We start from the raw sequence: 17,792 nt of genomic DNA on the forward strand, positions 1-17,792 counted from the left end.
GTGTCATATTAAATGCTGCTATTCTTTGGTGGTTTCAAATCCTGTTGAATTCGTAAATCCAGTTACTTCAGTAATAATCTCTCAATCATCCCTCATTAGCCATTTGTCAGCATTCCTAAATAACTCGTGGTATAAAGAAAAATAATATAAAAATCAAGGCACTGTGATTACTCTTCCCCAGATGTATATAATACAGACCATTCAGAGCATGCTATCCCAAACTCCTCAGTATTCTACAACATAGAATTAGAAAACTATCATTTATTGATAGATTTAAGGTGTAATACAGGTTTCCAAAAATGTGGCAGTGAGAATACCAGCATAAAAAAGAGAAACTTGTGCTAAAAACAACCTGAATTCATCATTGGCAATATTACATAACAATCAAGTCCCTCACATACTAATGATTTCCACTTTGTCTATATTGCCAACCTCCCATGCATCAAAAAAAACACAAGATTATCAAACTTGGGAAGCAATAAAGTACTCTATGAATTTTTTAAGATCATAATATTAGGAAAGTTTGGTCAATTTGCAAAATATATCCTCATCCATGTGTACAATCTCATTTCTAATCATTTTTGCAGTGATCATTAGTGAATAAAGAACAGATTTACAACTTTATATAGCAGGGCATCTGGGTTCAACACAAAACTGTTACAAACGTTAGGTAAATACATGTTTCATAAGACACTGCTAATACTTAAAGCAATTAAATAAAATTCCAAATCTTGGAAAGCAAATAAAGACAAGACAACTAAGAAGCATTTTCCACCATTTACTCTTGTTATCAAAAATAGTTCAACTCTTCTTGCAAAACAAAAACAAAATAGTACATACTGGACACATACATCACATTTTCTTCCTATGGCTTTAGCCCACCCCACCCCACCAAAAAAAAAAAAAAAAAAAAAAAAAAAAAAAAAAAAAAAAAAAAAAACAAAACAAAAAAAAACCCAACAACAACAACAAAAACAACTCTACCTGACCACATTCACAGAAAATGACACCAGGATACACTACAAAACAGAAGGAGGTGTCATCTGCTCTGTGTCCAAAGGTTTCTTCTCCATGTCTTGTACTAGACGAGTAACCATCATTGAACATGCTGTGTGCCAAATCAAAACATAACTTCAACATATATCGGATCTTACTAGAGATGGTGAACGTAGTAGAAATTGGAAATTTTCCAGCAGTATTTTTCTTTAAGCACTGTCAAAGCTGCAGCTCTTCTTTTAAATCATAGATTATTTCATTACACCTCGTCAGTCCTTGTTTTATTTGGGCTGTGCTCTTTGAAGCAACTGACTAGATTTCCCTTCAACAGAATGTGTGTGACTCGTCTTCCCCATAAAAATTAACGGGAAGAAGTGCATTTAAACTGAAACATACTTTGTGCTTTATATGCAAGAGAGCATTCTAAAGAAAATCCTCCTAGCTTCAACCTACCTAAATGCACAGGTTTCATAAAAAGGCATTCTTATTAGGCCTCTATAAAAGACGCCTTCATAATGAACAGCACCCTTAAAAAAAAAAAAAAAAAAAAAAAAAAAAAAACAGGGGAATATTTAAAAAAAACTGTAAAAAAAAAAAATTTTAGAAAACAAAAGTCAAAGTGGCGGCCAGTAGCAATAAGTACAACACATAAATCTGGGCAAGTCTGGGGGCATTATTCCGATATTATTTTAAGTAAATCCCAATTACTAAATAAAATTTTTATAATTTTTAAAAAATTCTGTCACATACTAGTCTAAATTTAATTACCTTCAGAATAAAACTACTCTCCTTCACTTCATTTATCCAATTAGAACACTGCTCAAAATGGAGGGATTTAGAATTTTTTCCCTAGAAATGAGTGAGAAACAGCTAAACATTTGTAGTCTGACAGAATTTACTTTTTAAAAAGATTTCTTAAACATTCTAATGAGGGGGAATTTTTTATTTTCATAATACTGCTGATTTAAGAACTGCTACATACACCAGTAGCCAATATTTCATGATCAGAAATGGTATGATGTCAGCACAAAGGTTGAGCTGGACACATCGGCTTTCCAACAGGAGAAACGTCAATGGCATCTGAAGGCAGCACTGAGTTTCCTGAACTAATGGCTACTTTTCCACAAAAAAATTAGCACAATCTTTATGGACTGACTAGATACCACTTCCTTACATTTAATCATAAACTTTGATTATGCACAAAGCATGGCCATAAACAATGAGGTTAATGTTATTTTTCTTGCCAAAGTTCATTTTGTATAAATCAGTTGCATCAGCTTTGTTCTCAAACTATGAGGTTCTGTAAGAACTAAGGAAATATAGTTGTAGGGTTACTCCTCCATTATCTGCAAACTATTTCCCCGACACTAACACATATAACTTAGCAATGAAAACACTTGATACAAGTGATCTATATGCAGGAGCTCCGGCAAGTTAAACCAACAGAACCATAGCTGCCGTGAAACTGTAGCTATTTCCCTACCAGGAGTAGGTTTAAAAGACCCACTGATTTAACAGTCGAATCTCATGTCTATAGCTTCATCCAAACTTTTATCATCATGTGTACTGGCAGCTAAAAACGTCGTTACTGGGGACCCTGTGACATTTATTACACTGGTGCTGGTACTAGCGTTACGCACAGCAATGCTAGTCACGTTAATGCCCAAAGTGAGCCTGGTCTGCTCCAAGGCCTTTTCTGGCACGGCAAATGCCTCCAGCTTCTTCTCCCCATTGGCCATATAGGAGTTTTGGCAGCCACGACATATACAATCTAAGCAGGCTTTGCGGTTAGAGTAGCAAGGGCAGCGTTGGCCTCGGCATGTAAGAACACTTGGATTTTGAGTAGCACGCCCACATTTACACCCTTTCTTTTCCTGGGGTTTTTTGTACACAGTCTTGGTAGGACTTCCTGGCATAAAATGATGACTAGGAATCTTTTCCTTTACTGCTTTGTCTTTTTTAAGAATACCTGGCTTGGTTTTAGAGTGAGATTTCTTGGATCCATGTTCATGACTCTTTTTCATGCTTTTAGTAGATAAAAGTACAGTCTTGCTGATTTTAGGCGTTGTGCCTCCATTAGGAACAGTTGCTATAGGTTGAAGAGAAATTTTGCTCTCCCGTTTCACCGTCACAGGAGCAGATGCCCCCAGTGTTGGGCCTCGAATAATGGTAGAAATTGGAAGTGGCTGAACTTTCTCACTGTCGCTCTCTGATCTGGATCGTTTTCTATTCAATTTTGCTATCTTCGGAGTTGCTGCTGTACATGATAACCCATGAAGTGCAGGACTGGTGGACATAAAAACATTATGGCTAAGAGACTGGGAAGAAAGCTGCAGAAAAGGTCCATTGGATACAGTGGCTTCCAAGTTCGGCTGCAAATTAGGGCAACAGACCTCTGTATTTGAAACAGTTTCTAAGCTGCGGAGTACTTCCTCAACACTCAGTAACAGAGAGTCTCCAGGTTTTATATCTTCACTGAAACTGCAGATATCAATGCCTGTGGAACATAAGTCAGTGGCTACCGTGTCACAAACGGGTGGCAGGCTGTCAGACAGATCCTCAGTTTTTATGTCAACAGTGTTACATACGTCAATCGTATTTGAATGTTCAGGTGAAGGAATATTTATACCAAATCTATCTATTGAAAGCCCATTATAAGTAGGCAAACCATTGATAACAGAACTGCCAATAGCAATGCTGAGGGTGCTTTCAGACATTGGAGATAAACTAGCTTGAGGATCAGTTGTGGGTTCTGAGGTTGAAGGTAAAGGGGAATGTGTCAAACACAAAGTAAAGGATGAATCTGAGGGTTTTTCTGTCTCCTCACAAAACAATGATCCATCATTAAGCAAAGCCAAAATATCAGAAGAACAGTCAACTGCTTCTATTATATCCCGTGCCAGTGTAGTCTGTGTTATATACTCGCATAGTTTTTTGTAGCAGTTCACTAGGATGCTTAACTGCTTGTTTTCCTCAAACTGCTCATAGTCTTTGCACCAGCTACAGGAAGGTTTCATCATCATTTTCTTGCCTTTACAAGTTTTGCAGACATAATGTTGGCAGGTGGAGTTGGTGGGTGCAATAGGATCTTGTAGCAAATGTCCTAAGGGGGAGAAGGAGGAAAGCAAAGATTTTAGTAAAATAAATTTACCATTTCATAAACTGAAGTTTAGATGACATAAGTAATCTATCAAAATCGAGATGAATTAAACTCACTAGGCCAGATAACAAAAAATCTATCTTAGAAGAAACAGAAGAATCCTCAATTAGTTCGCTTTATTTCATGCCATATTCCCCATTCAGTTATCTCAAACCAAAATCATCCTTGATTCTGTCTCTCTCTCCCCAAGCAATATGTTCTGGTCCATCTTCTTATCCTCTTCCTCCAAAGGCTATAAAGTTAAAGATGTGAAGATCAGACACCAGAAGCACAAACTAGGGTTAAAACCCTTTGGATAGCCAGGTGTGGTGGCATGTGCCTGTAATCCCAGCTATTCAGGAGGCTGAGGTGATGGCTTCAGCCCTAGAGTTGAGGCTACGGTGAACTATGATCCTGCCACTGCATTCCAGCCTGGGTGACAAAGCGAGACCCTGTCTCAAAAACAAAACAAAACAAAACCCTTTGGACCTCAACCTAACAACATGGCAATGCTACAACATTCTGAACAAAATCATAATGATTATTTTGTGCTGGACACTGGGGAAAAATATATGAGTAAGAGAGATTTAGTCCCTGCCCTCATAAAAGATAGTCTTGAGGGCATTAATCAGTAGAAAAGCACCTTCACAAAAAAAAAAAAAAATTTTTTTTCAACCAGTTTTTACCGCATGTATACTAATCATAAACTTTACAGAAAAAAGATCAAAATTAGTTTCAGGGCACAGAGGCTCATGCCTATAAGCCCAGCACTTTGGAAGGTTGAGGCGGGCGGATCACCTGAGGTCAGGAGTTCAAGGCCAGCCTGGCCAATATGGTGACACCCCATTTCTATTAAAAATACAAAAAAACTAACCGGGCATGGTGGCATGCACCTGTCGTCCTAGCTGCTAGGGAGCTGAGGCAGAAGCATCATCTGAACCCAGGAAACTGAGGTAGCATGAGCTGAGATCACACCACTGCACTTCAGCCTAACCAACAGAGCGAGACTTAGTCTCAAAAAAAGAAAAAAAAAAAAAGGCTAGGCATGGTGGCTCATGCCTGTAACCCCAGCACTTTGGGAGGCTGAGGTGGGCAGATCACCTGAGGTCAGGATTTTGAGACCAGCCTAGCCAACATGGCGAAACCCTGTCTCTACTAAAAATGCAAAAATTAGCCAGGCAGGGTGGTGGGCACCTGTAATCCCAGCTGTTCAGGAAGCTGAGGCAGGAGAATCCCTTGAACCCAGGCGACGAGGTTGCATTGAGCCGCGATTGTGTCACTGCACTCCAGCCTGGGCGACAAGAGCAAAACTCTGTCTCATTTTTAAAAAAAAAGGAGTTACAGTAGGAAAGAACTATGTTCAACTACATTAAAACAAACAGAAAGGAGTACTACTCAACTCAAATTCTTCTAGAAAAAAATACAATATGGAAAAAATTATATTTAAACTTTAATTAAAGAAAAAAAAATTAGGGTATAATACTGGGCTCAAATTCTTTTGACAGAATTCAAAACGACCATGGTTTAATTATAAACCACAGGTATCCTAACTGCGACAATACAGTAAATGAAGTAGTCCCCCGACTTGACGCAACTGTCAAATTATAAATAACATATACATATGAACCAAGAAGGGAAAGGAACTAGATCCAGTTCCTATCTCCACCCTTATTCTCCAAAGCTGCAACTGCTCCTTGGTTCCTAATTCAGACAAATAGTCAGCAACTACCCAAAGTAGTACCTCTTCTCATAAATCACACAAAGAGTACGTTCAACCACAAAAGAAATTAGAAATTACAGGGAAAAAAAAATCAGAAAAATCCCCAAGTATCTGGAAATTAAACATATACCAAAATAATTTATAAGCCAAAAAATCACAAGAGAAACTGAGGAAACATTTACCAAATGAAAACACCACATATCAAAATTTGGAGAATGCAACTAAAGCAGTGTTTCGTGGGAAACTTAATAGCTTTGAAAATCTGAATCAGAAAATAAGGTCTTGAGCTAGGCACAGTGGCACATGCCTGTTGTTCTAGCTCTCTGAGAGGCGGAGGTGGGACAATCATTTAAGCCCAGGAGTTCAAGACCAGCTTGGGCAAGACAGCAAGTCCCTGTCTCTAAAAAAATAATAATAAATTTTAAGAAAGAGGCTGGGCGGGGCGCGGTGGCTCACAACTGCAAATCCCAGCACTTTGGGAGGCCGAGGCGGGCAGATCACAAGGTCAAGAGATTGAGACCATCCTGGCCAACATGGTGAAACTCCGTCTCTACTAAAAATACAAAAATTAGCTGGGAGTGGTAACATGCACCTGTAGTCCCAGCTACTCGGGGGGCTGAGGCAGGACAAGTGCTTGAACCCGGGAGGCGGAGGTTGCAGTGAGCCAAGATGGTGCCTCTGCACTCCAGCCTGGCGAAAGAGCGAGACTCTGGGAAAAAAAAAAAAAAGAAGAGGCTGGACGCAGTGGCTCACGCTTGTAATCCCAGCACCCCGGGAGGCCAAGGCAGATGGACCACCTGACATCAGGAGTTCAAGACCAGCCTGACCCACATGATGAAACCCTGTCTCTACTAAAATAACAAAATTAGCTGGGCGTGGTGGTGCACGCCTGTAATCCCAGCTACTTGGTAGACTGAGGCACAAGAATCATTTGAACCTGGGAGGCAGAGATTGCAGTGAGCCGAGATTGTGCCATTACACTCCAAGCCTGGGCAACAAGAGCGAAACTCCGTCTCAAAATAAATAAATAAATAAATTTTAAAAAAGAAGGGGGCATCCATCTCAGGGAGACCTGGCCTTCAGAAATGACAACATTGGACCCCAGGAGGAGCCTGCAATTTCCACTGCTTTCCTCAGGCATTTCTACCTGGCTGTGATGGATGAGCAGCTCATGGCTTCCAAGACTCCAGAACTACTACTGTCTACATGTACCACTCTTACACTTTAAAATAATGAATACGTTTCCATAATGGTCTCTAACATTTCCTTACAGTACCAACTACTTCTTACCTCTTTGCCCTACCCTCCCCCAAAAAACTACCTTTTTCAAAAGAAAGCCATATTTCCATTGTGCTGGAGTCCAGTATTTCTTGATACATGTAATTCTACCAAGGTCTTCTTAATATGTTCTTTTAAACAACTGAATTATATCTTCAGATTATGAAAGATTAATCCTAATGTGAAACTTAGGATACAGTTTTGAGTACAGCTGATCAAAATCAAAGAAGTTTCTTTAAAAGGAAAAAAAGCCTCTTTAAGGGGAGGAACCGAAGTGCTGAAGTAATGGAAGTCCGTCTGCATGTGGAAGGAAATGGGAAGCAAATGGGAGAGAGAGACTAGAAAACATAAAATGGGTTACTTGACTGGTGATTAGGTGGGTGTAAAGAAGCAAGTTAAAAGGCTAAAGGGAAAGGCAACTTTCCATCATCTATAGAAAGCTATGTAAGACAAGGACTCCCCTTTTTTCCAAAAGCATTGTAAAAAGAATGAAGTCTCCTTGGAAAAAAAAAATTATACCTCAATGTCCCCAATAAGATTGCTTAATAAATTATGTTTCCGGCCAGGTGCAGTGGCTCACTACCTGTAATCCAGCACTTTGGGAGGCCAAGGTGGGCGGATCACAAGGTCAAGAGATTGAGACCATCCTGGCTAACACGGTGAAACCCCATCAACACAAAAAAGGAGCCAGACATGGTGGTGGGCGCCTGTAGTCCCAGCTACGTGGGAGGCTGAGGCAGGAGAATGGCGTGAACCCAGGAGGCAGAGCTTGCAGTGAGCCAAGATCGCACCACTGCACTCCAGCCTGGGCGACAGAGCCAGACTCCGTCTCAAAAGCAAACAAACAAAATAAATAAATAAATAATGTTTCCTCCAAGCTACGCAATTCTTTTAACTGTTGAAGAAGAGAAAATGTTCACAATATATTTAGTTGTAAACTGAGTGATAAAACTACATATTGTAAGGCCCATTTTAAAAATACACTGTCTATGTGTGTATGCACGTAAAAATAGAAAATATAAAAAATAAAAAAGCAAAGACTCAAGTCAATAACCAAAGCTTTCTTTCACCTTAATAGGAATCCCAAACTAAGCAGGTTAAAGCAAATAATGAAGATTAGAGCAGGCCACAGTGGCTCACACCTGTTATCCCATCATTTCGGGAGGCTGAGGCAGGCCGATCACCTGAGGTTAAGAGTTCAACACCAGTCTGGCCAACATGGTAAAACCTTGTCTCTACTAAAAATATAAAAATTATCCAAGGGTGGTGAACACCTGTAATCCCAGCAACTCAAGAGACTGAGGCAGGAGAACTGCTTGAACCTGGGAGGAGGTTGCAATGAGCCAAGATAGTGCCACTGAACTCCAGCCTGGGCGAGAAAGCCAGACTCCATCTCAAAAAAATGAAAATAAAGAAATGAATACAGATTAGGGCAGAAACCAATACCAGAGAAAGCAGAAAAACCAAAGAGAAAAAAAAAAAAAACACCAAAAGTTGGTCACTGTAAAAGATCAAAGAAAAAAAGAAAATACAAATTACCAAAATCAGGAATGAAAGGAGTCAGAGTATCACCAGTGCCCTACAAAACGTGAAGAATTAAGGAAGTCCTATGAACAACTTTATGCCAACAATTTTAGACTACTTCAATGAAATGGACACGTATCTCTAAAGACACAAATGACCAAAATTGACTGGAGAAAAAGTTTTAAAACGGAATAGACCTGTAATAAAAGTTTTAAATAGTTACTGAAGATTTTCCTCAAAAGGAGACTCCAGGGCTAAATGTCTTCACTGGTAAATGCTAACAAATAATTAAAAAGAAAAAACACTCAAACACAGAGGAGGAGAAAACACTTCCCAACTCATATTTAAAGGCCACTAACTACCATGAAAGAAAACAAGGCCACCAGACTAAAGAAAATACAAACCGCCAGGCACAGTGGCTCACGCCTGTAATCCCAGCACTTTGGGAGGCCAAGGTGGGCGGATCACCTGAGGTGGGGAGTTCTAGGCGAGCCTGACCAATATGCAGAAACCCCATCTCTATTAAAAATACAAAAATCAGCCGGGCGTGGTGGCGCATGCCTGTAAATCCCAGCTACTTGGGAGACTGAGGCAGGAGAATCACTTCAACCCAGGAGGCGGAGGTTGCAGTGAGGCGAAATCGTGCCACTGCACTCCAGCCTGGGGAACAAAATCATCTCAAAAAAACTAAAAAGAAAAAAAAGAAAAGACAAACCAAAATCTCCCATAAATACGACAAAATCCTTAACAAAACATTCAAGAGAATCCCACAACATATAATACAATACCTATTCAAACACACACACACACACAAATTCACAAACGAGAAATTGAACATCTTTAACTTGACGGTCGTGGGCATCAATAAAAAATCTAAGGCCAACTTTACTTAAAGGTAAAAACACTTTCCTTCCAAAGATCAGGATCAAAGAAAGGATAACTGCTTTTGCCACTGCTTTTCAAAATTGTACTTGTTCTAGCTGGTGCGGTAAGGTTCAAAAGAAAAAGAAAAAAAAAAGGCATCACGACTAAAAAGAAACAAGTAAAATTGTTTTAGTAATGAATTACACAATTCTGCTTACAGAAAATCTCAAAAAACGCATACACACAAACTACTAGTACCAGTAAGCAAATTTAGCAAGGTCACAGCACAAACAAATATATGCTAAAGTCTCCACTGGTATTTTCCATTTCTATATGCTAGGAATGGACAATTTTAATTTATTTTTAAAATGTCCATTCACAATTAGCATCAAGAATATCACTTAAAATCCTTAGAAAAACTTTAACAAAGACTTCTACACGGCAAGCACTACAAAACACAGCTGAAAGAAAATTAAAGGAAGCCGGCGCAGGTGGGCTCAAAGCCTGTATCCCAGCACTATTGGGAGGCCGAGGACGGCGGATCACGAGTCAGGGCGAGATCGAGGACCATTCCTTGGCTAACATGGTGAAACCCCGTCTCACTAAAAAAATACAAAAAACTAGCCGGGCGAGGTGGCGGGCGCCTGTAGTCCCAGCTACTCGGGAGGCTGAGGCGGGAGAATGGCGATAAACCCGGGGAGGCGGAGTTTTGCACGGTGGAGCTGGATCTGGGCCTGCCACTCCAGCTGGGTGACCAGAGCGATGACTCCTTCTCAAAAAAAAAAAAAAAAAAAAGAAAGGGAAATTAAAGAGTATCTAAACAGACATTTCATGTTCACGGATTAGAAGACTATCAATATATTGTCAAGATGGCAATTTTCCCCAAAATTGATCTATCTCTAAGTTCAATGCAATCTTTATTCCCAGGCGGCTTTTTTTCTTAAAGAAATTGATTGGCTGATCCTAAAATTCATATAGAATCACAGAGGACTGGCAAAACAACTTTGAAAAACAACAAAATTACAGGACTTACACTACCAAATTCTGAATTTGACTATAAAGCCATAGTAATCAAGACAGCGCGGTAATGACAAAAGTATAGACACATGCATCAATGGAACAGAATTCAGAGTCCAGAAACAAATTATTACATTTATAGTCAACCAATTTGTGTGACAGGGGTACCCAGATGATTCAATGGGGAAAGGAGAGTATTTTCAACATACCATGTGAAACAATTTGATATCCAAATGCCAAAAGCAAAAAAAAAAACTTACACCCTTACCTCACAACATACACAAAAATTAAAATGATCACAAACCTAAATGTAAGAGCTAAAATATAGAAATTCTAGAAGAAAACAGAGGAGAAAATCTTTTTTCCTCCTTTCCTCCTACAAATACACTTTGTATTGGCCAAAGTGTTCTTAGATGTGACATCAAATGCACAATTCACAAAAAGGAAAAAAAAATAGTAACATGGATTTTCTCAAAATTAAAAACTTACTGTGCTTCAAAAGACACCATTAAGAAAATGAAAAAACAGTCAGGAGTGGTGGCTCACCCCTGTAATCCCAGCACTTTGGGAGGCTAAAGTGGGCAGATCACCTGAGGTCAGGAGTTCAAGACCAGCCTGGCCAATGTGGCAAAACCCCGTCTCTACTAAAAGTATAAAATAAAACTAGCCAGGCGTGGTGGTGCACGCCTGTAGTCCTGGCTACTCAGGAGGCTGGGGCAGGAGAATCGCTTGAATCCGAGAAGCAGAGGTTGCAGTGAGCCAAGATCGTGCCAATGCACTCCAGGCCTGGGAGACAGAGAAAGACTCTGTCAAGAAAGAAAAGAAGAAAAGAAAGAGGAGAGGCAGAGGAGAGGCAGAGGCCGAGTTGGAGGCAGAGGGGGAGGAGGAGGGGGAGGAGAGAAAGAGAATTAAAAAAAAACACAGACTGGGAGAAAATATTTGCAAATCACATTTTTTTAAAAAAACTTAATGTAAACTGCCCATGGTAGTTCACACCTGTAATCCCAGCACTTTGGGAGGCTGTGACGGGCAGTTCAGGAGTTCAAGACCAGCCTGGCCAACACAGTGAAACCCCATCTCTACTAAAAATACAAAACTTAGCTAGCTGTGGTGGCACACGCCTGTAGTCCCAGCTACTCGGGAGGCTGAGGCAGGAGAATCACTTGAACCCAGGAGGCGGAGGTTGCAGCGAGCCGAGACCATGCCCTTGCACTCCAGCCTGGGAGACAGAGCAAGCCTCGGTCTCGATTAAAAAAAAAAAAATTCAGGCCGGGCGCGGTGGCTCAAGCCTGTAATCCCAGCACTTCGGGGGGCCGAGACGGGCGGATCACGAGGTCAGGAGATCGTGAAACCCCGTCTCTACTAAAAAATACAAAAAACTAGCCGGGCGAGGTGGGGGGCGCCTGTAGTCCCAGCTACTTGGGAGGCTGAGGCAGGAGAATGGCGTAAACTCGGGAGGCGGAGCTTGCAGTGAGCTGAGATCCGGCCACTGCACTCCAGCCCGGGCGGCAGAGCGAGACTCCGTCTCAAAAAAAAAATTCAAATGAGTAAAATGACAATATAATTTTAAAAGCAAAAATTTGAATAAACATTTCACCAAAGAAAATATATGAATAACTTGGCGGGCGCGGTGCCTCACACCCATAATCCCAGCACTTTAAGAGGACAAGGTGGGCGGATTATGAGGTCAGGAGATCGAGACCATCCTGGCCAACATGGTGAAACCACATCTCTACTAGAATACAAAAAACTAGCCAGGCATGGTAGTGCATGCCTGTAGTACCAGCTACTCGGGAGGCTGAGGCTGGAGAATGGCGGGAACCCGGGAAGCGGAGCTTGCAGTGAGCCGAGATGGCGCCACTGCGCTCCAGCCTGGGCGACAGAGGGAGACTCCGTCTCAAAAAAAAAAAAAAAAAAAAAAAAATAGAATGGCTAAATTCAAAACGACAATGCCAAAAGTTGACAAAGATGTGAAGAAACTGGAATCCTTGTATACTGCTGGAAAAATGTAAAATGGTACAATCACATTGAAATAGTTTGGTGGTTTCTTAAAAAGTTAAAACCCATATTTACCATAGAAATCAGTAAAATTCTACTCCTAGGAACCTACCTAAAGAGAAATAAAAAATCCACACAGAAAAATGTATGTGAATGTGCAAAGCAGCATGATTCCTAATGGCCAAAAATTAGACACAATCCAAATGTCCATTAAATTGGTGAGTAAACAAAATATATATTCATGAACTTCCAAAACATTTGCTAAGTGAAAGAAGCACATACAAAAGAGTACATTATTGCATAATCCCATTTATATAAAATGCCCAGAAATGACAGAAAAGCAGAAAATCAGTGGTTGCCTAGGGCTGAGAGTATGGAGCAGACATTAACTGTAAATGGGCAAAGTGGAACTTTTTAGGGGAATGAAAGTGTTCTAAAATCAGATAGTGGTGATGGTTACACAACTCTAAAATTTTAAAATAACACTTTAAGACAAGGCACCAATAGTTAGAGAATCCAACCTTCTACCTAATGCCTATGCAAGGATCCCTTAAAGAGTGCCCTTAACTTCATCTAAGGAAGGACACAAGGGATAGAAAGGGAAAAAAATACATATATATGCATTTTTTTTTCCAAGAAAGAGTCTTGCTCTGTTGCCCAGGCTAGAGTACAGTGGTGCGATCTCAGCTCACTACAACCTCTGCCTCCTGGGTTCAAGCAATTCTCCTGCCTCAGTATCCCGAGTAGCTGGGATTTACAAGTGTCCACCACCACACCCAGGTAATGTTTGTATTTTTAGTATAGACGGGGTTTCACCATGTTGGCCAGGCTGGTCTCGAACTCCTGACCTCATGATCTACATGTCTAGGCCTCCCAAAGTGCTGGGATTACAGGCATGAGCCACAGCACCCGGCCCTATATATACATTTGAAAGGATAAACCATAAGTTTAAAAAAAGAGAACTACCAGGCCAGGTGTGGTGGCTCACACCTGTAATCCCAGCAGTTTGAGAAGCTAACATAGGCAGATAGCTTGAGCTCAGGAGCTTGAAACCAGCCTGGGCAACACGGCAAAATCCCATCTCCACAAAAAAAAAATATATATATATATATATATAGCCGTGGCATGCACCTGTAGTCCCAGCTACTCAGGAGGCTAAGTTGAGAGGATGGCTTGAGCCTGGACCAGAGGTTGCAGTGAGGAGAGATTGCACCACTGTGGTCCAGGCCTGAGTGACAGAGCCTGCACCTGTCTCAAAAACAAAATAAAAGGGCTACCAATTGGGAGGGAGAGACAGAACAAAGTGAAATAGGAAAACATTACTCTGAGTTTAATCTGTCTTATAGATTTTATTTTCAAACCATGTAAATATTTTATATAATAGTATAACAAAACGAAAATGTTACACAAAATCTCTAAAAACCAAAATAAAACAACCTTAATTTTATATCAAATTGGTGGCATACAATCCAAAGAGTGACTATTTCAAATGACTATAACACACAAAATTGGCTCAATCCTTGGGATCCTCATTTTTCTTACTTTCAGTAACCACACTGTTGGCGGCAGTGCTGATAATAATTATAATAAAAGTGTTAGTGCATACCGTGGGATAAAAAGTCAATGTTAATGCCTTGAGGACTTGGTTTTTTTTTTTTTTTTTTTTTTTTTTTTTTTCCCCAGTAGGAAGAAGGAGGAAAGTTGTAAAAGAGAAAAGGTTACATTAAAAATCCTGTAGCCCTAGAGTTCAAGACTAGCCTGGCAAACATCATGAAACCGTTGCTACTAAAAATACAAAAAATTAGCCAGGCATGGTGGTGGGCGCCAGTAATCCCAGCTACTCGGAAGGCTGAGGCAGGAAAATTGCTTGAATCCAGGAGGTGGAGGTTGCAGTGTGCTGAGATTGCACCATTGCACTCCAGCCTGGGAAACAGAGCGAGACTCCGTCTCAAATAAATATAAATATAAACATAAATTATAAATATAAATCCTATGGCCCTAAAATGAAGTTCAACTGGACTTACCACTATGAACTCATGTTTTAATCTTATATGTGTATGTGCTTATTTCCTAGCACTATGTGTGTGTGTGTTTCCTAGCACTATCCATTGAAAAGGCCTGGAAACAAGAAACAACCCCAGCAGCAATGAATACAGACGACAGGATTGAAAAACAATTTCCTTTTGAAAAGAATCAGAGCTTCTTGGACAAATGGCTAATTTCAAGTGTGTGCCATGAATTGTACAAGAGGAGTTTTGATCACCTTGTTATGCCAGAAAGCATAGCAACTATCAAAATCAAGACTCAGGGGCAAACCTGAAGAGGTTCCCACTGACCAAAGACGAGAGAATCTAAACATGCATGATATAGTTAGGCTTTGTGTCCCCACCCAAATCTCATCTTGAATTGTAATCCCTATAATTCCCATGTGCCAAGGGACAGACCAGGTGGAGATAACTGAATCACGGGAGCAGTTTCCCTTGCTGTTCTTGTGAAAATCAGTTCTCACGAGATCTGATGGTTTTACAAGGGGCTCTTCCCCACTTCACTGGGCACTTCTCCTTCCTGCCACCATGTGAAAAAGGTGCCTTGCTTCCTCTCTTTGCCTTCCACCAAGATTGTAAGTTTCCTGAGGCCTCCCCAGCCATGCTGAACTGTGAGTCAATTAAGCCCCTTTCCTTTGTAAATTACCCAGTTTCAGGAAGTTCTTTATAGCAGTATGAAAACAGACTAATACAATACATAAACGCAATGAAATGAAGCATATCTAAAATGTTCAAATCTGAGTTTTTTTAAAAAAGAAAACAAAATCAGTTTCAGGATACTAGTGAAGCAGCTCATGAGTCTGAAAACTAGTAAATAAGAGCAAGAATCAAGTATTTGTCCTAATTTAACTTTAGGAAATATACCACCAAATAACCAAATCATGGAGAAGTTTCTCTTCACAGGAATAATCCAGCTAATATGTTAATCAAAACCTCCCCAAACCATGGAGTACCTTAAAGGACTCATACTCCACGTCTTTAGTCTTCCATGAGGTTTTAGAAAAGTAACCATGCCAACTGTTGAGAAATGAAAATAAGTTAGAAGACACCAAAACTCACTTATTAGCTCCACAGATTGCCCACCATTCCCCACCACAAATATCTGAAACTTAAATATTAAAGATGCCCATTGGCAAACTTTCTTTATGCACTCAGATAACCATCCTAACTCTTAAAATTTCCCCAAGAGTTCTCTATACACCTCACAATGAAGGCAACTCCAATGATGTGAGAAATAGAAAAGAGTCATTCAGGGGTTTCTTAGCTGGGATCACGATTAACCAAATATCTAACTATATGTCTCTAAGGAACCCCCCACCTCCAATTTAAGAAATACCAGACAACATACTTAAATTTGTTAACATACTTAAATTTGTTGAAAGAAAGAAATAAAAGGAAGGAAGGAAGGGAGGGAGGGAGGGAGGGAGGGAGGAAGGAAGGAAAGAAAGAATGCATCTTATCCTAGAAAATAAAATGGATGGGCAATATGCACCAAGGGGAAATACATCAGTCACTGGTAGATTCTCCTATAAAAACCATGAAGCGTTTAAGGAAAGGTTTGATTTAGCATAGATTGTGTTCCACAAGTACAAAAAAAGACTCGCTCAAAATACACACCTTCAGACTTCGCTCTGTTGCCCACTCTGGAGTGTAGTGGCATGATCTCGGCTCACCACAACCTCCATCTCCCAGGTTCAAGCAATTCTCCTGCCTCAGCCTCCCAAGCAGCTGGGACCACAGATGCGCACCACTGTGTCTGGCTAATTTTTTGTATTTTTAGTAGAGACGGCGTTTCACCATGTTGGCCAGGCTGGTCTTGAACTCCTGGTCCTCAGGTGATCCGCCCGCCTTGGCCTCCCAAAGTGCTGGGATTACAGGCATGAGCCACCGCGCAAGTCCAGACTTTAAAAAAAAAAAAAAAAAAGTAAAGTCCATGACAAAAAAAAAAAAAGAAAAGCCCATGACAAAAAAAAAGTCTCACTGCATTGCCTTAAAACCTTATCTGCAATACTTCACAACTACCTTATCTGCAATACTTCACGATTACCTTCTTTTTCATCACATATAACTAAATGAATACTTATGTGCTCTGTCTAAACAAATAATGTGATATTGACCCTAAAATACTCATTTTGTGCCTCAACATTTTCATTTTTGTTTAGTTACCGATTTACTCTCCCTCTTCTTAACTGCTTTTCCCCAAGTCAGTCAATTTTAAATTTAAAGCTAAGACATAAGTTTTAGGATACCACAATGCTAATTTTTGTAATTTCTGGGAAAATATAACTGTTCATAATTAATTTACTAAGATACTTAATATCAGATTTTTTTAAAGCTCTTAATAAGTGAATCTTTTTATTATGGAGACTTTCAAACAAAAGCAGAACACAAGCAACCTCCATATAACTCATAACCCAGAATAATTATCATGATCATGCCACATTTAATTCACCTACTCATCTTCTGTTCTTTATTTCAAAAGCAAATCCAGACATCATAAATTTTAAACCAGATTAAGATTTGTTAATGACTACAAAATAAATAGAAAAAATGAATAAGATCTAGTATTTGATAGCATAACAGGGTGACTATAGTCACTAATAATTGTACATTTAAAATTAAAAGAGTATATGGGATAACTAAAAAGAGTATAATTGTTCGTAACACAAAGGATAAATACTCGAGGGGGTTTTACATGATTACGCATTGCATGCCTGTATCAAAACATTTCATGTACCCCACAAATACATACACCTACTATGTGCCTATAAAAATTAAAATAAAATATTTAAATGTACATGCCAGCAAAAAAAAAAAAAGAAGAAGAAAAAAAGATTTACAAGAAAAACTGGGCCAGGCACAATGGCTCACACCTGTAATCCTGTAATCCCAGTACTTTGGGAGGCTGAGGTGGGCGGATCACTTGAGGTCAGGCGTTCGAAACCAGTCTGGACAACATGGTCCAGGCTGTCTCTACCAAAAATACAAAAATTAGCTGGGCATGGTGGCGGGCACCTATAATCCCAGCTACTCAGGAGGCAAGAGAACTGTCTGAGCCCAGGGCAGTGAGATGGTGAGGGCAGTGAGACAAGATCGCGCCATTGCACTCCAGCCTGGGCGACAGAGCAAGGCTCCATCTTAAAAAAAAGTAAGTTTTAAGGCCCCAGAAGGGGCTTTAATTCAGTCACCAAAAAAAAAAAAAAAAAAAAAA

General features: G+C 40.0%; 1 protein-coding gene across 2 annotated transcripts in view; it reads right to left on the minus strand.

Annotated features, from left to right (window-relative positions):
• Nucleotides 1-917: 917 nt before the first annotated feature.
• Nucleotides 918-17,792, minus strand: part of MSL2 (MSL complex subunit 2) — a 44,730-nt gene continuing 27,855 nt past the window's right edge. Inside the window, exons 1-3 of one of the 2 annotated variants that reach the window (XM_017874837.1) lie at nucleotides 16,199-16,222; nucleotides 15,535-15,598; nucleotides 918-4,099 (exon numbers count right to left, since the gene is read on the minus strand). In XM_017874837.1, the coding sequence (XP_017730326.1) occupies nucleotides 2,508-4,019 (1,512 nt within the window). In that variant the 5' untranslated portion in view covers nucleotides 4,020-4,099; nucleotides 15,535-15,598; nucleotides 16,199-16,222 and the 3' untranslated portion in view covers nucleotides 918-2,507. Of the gene's footprint in view, nucleotides 4,100-15,534; nucleotides 15,599-16,198; nucleotides 16,223-17,792 lie in introns of those variants that run through there. The other variant, XM_017874836.1, reaches the window with a different exon arrangement.

Source organism: Rhinopithecus bieti, unplaced genomic scaffold (assembly GCF_001698545.2).
Source record: "Rhinopithecus bieti isolate Rb0 unplaced genomic scaffold, ASM169854v2 scaffold_9203, whole genome shotgun sequence".
Taxonomy (NCBI): Eukaryota; Metazoa; Chordata; class Mammalia; order Primates; family Cercopithecidae; genus Rhinopithecus; species Rhinopithecus bieti.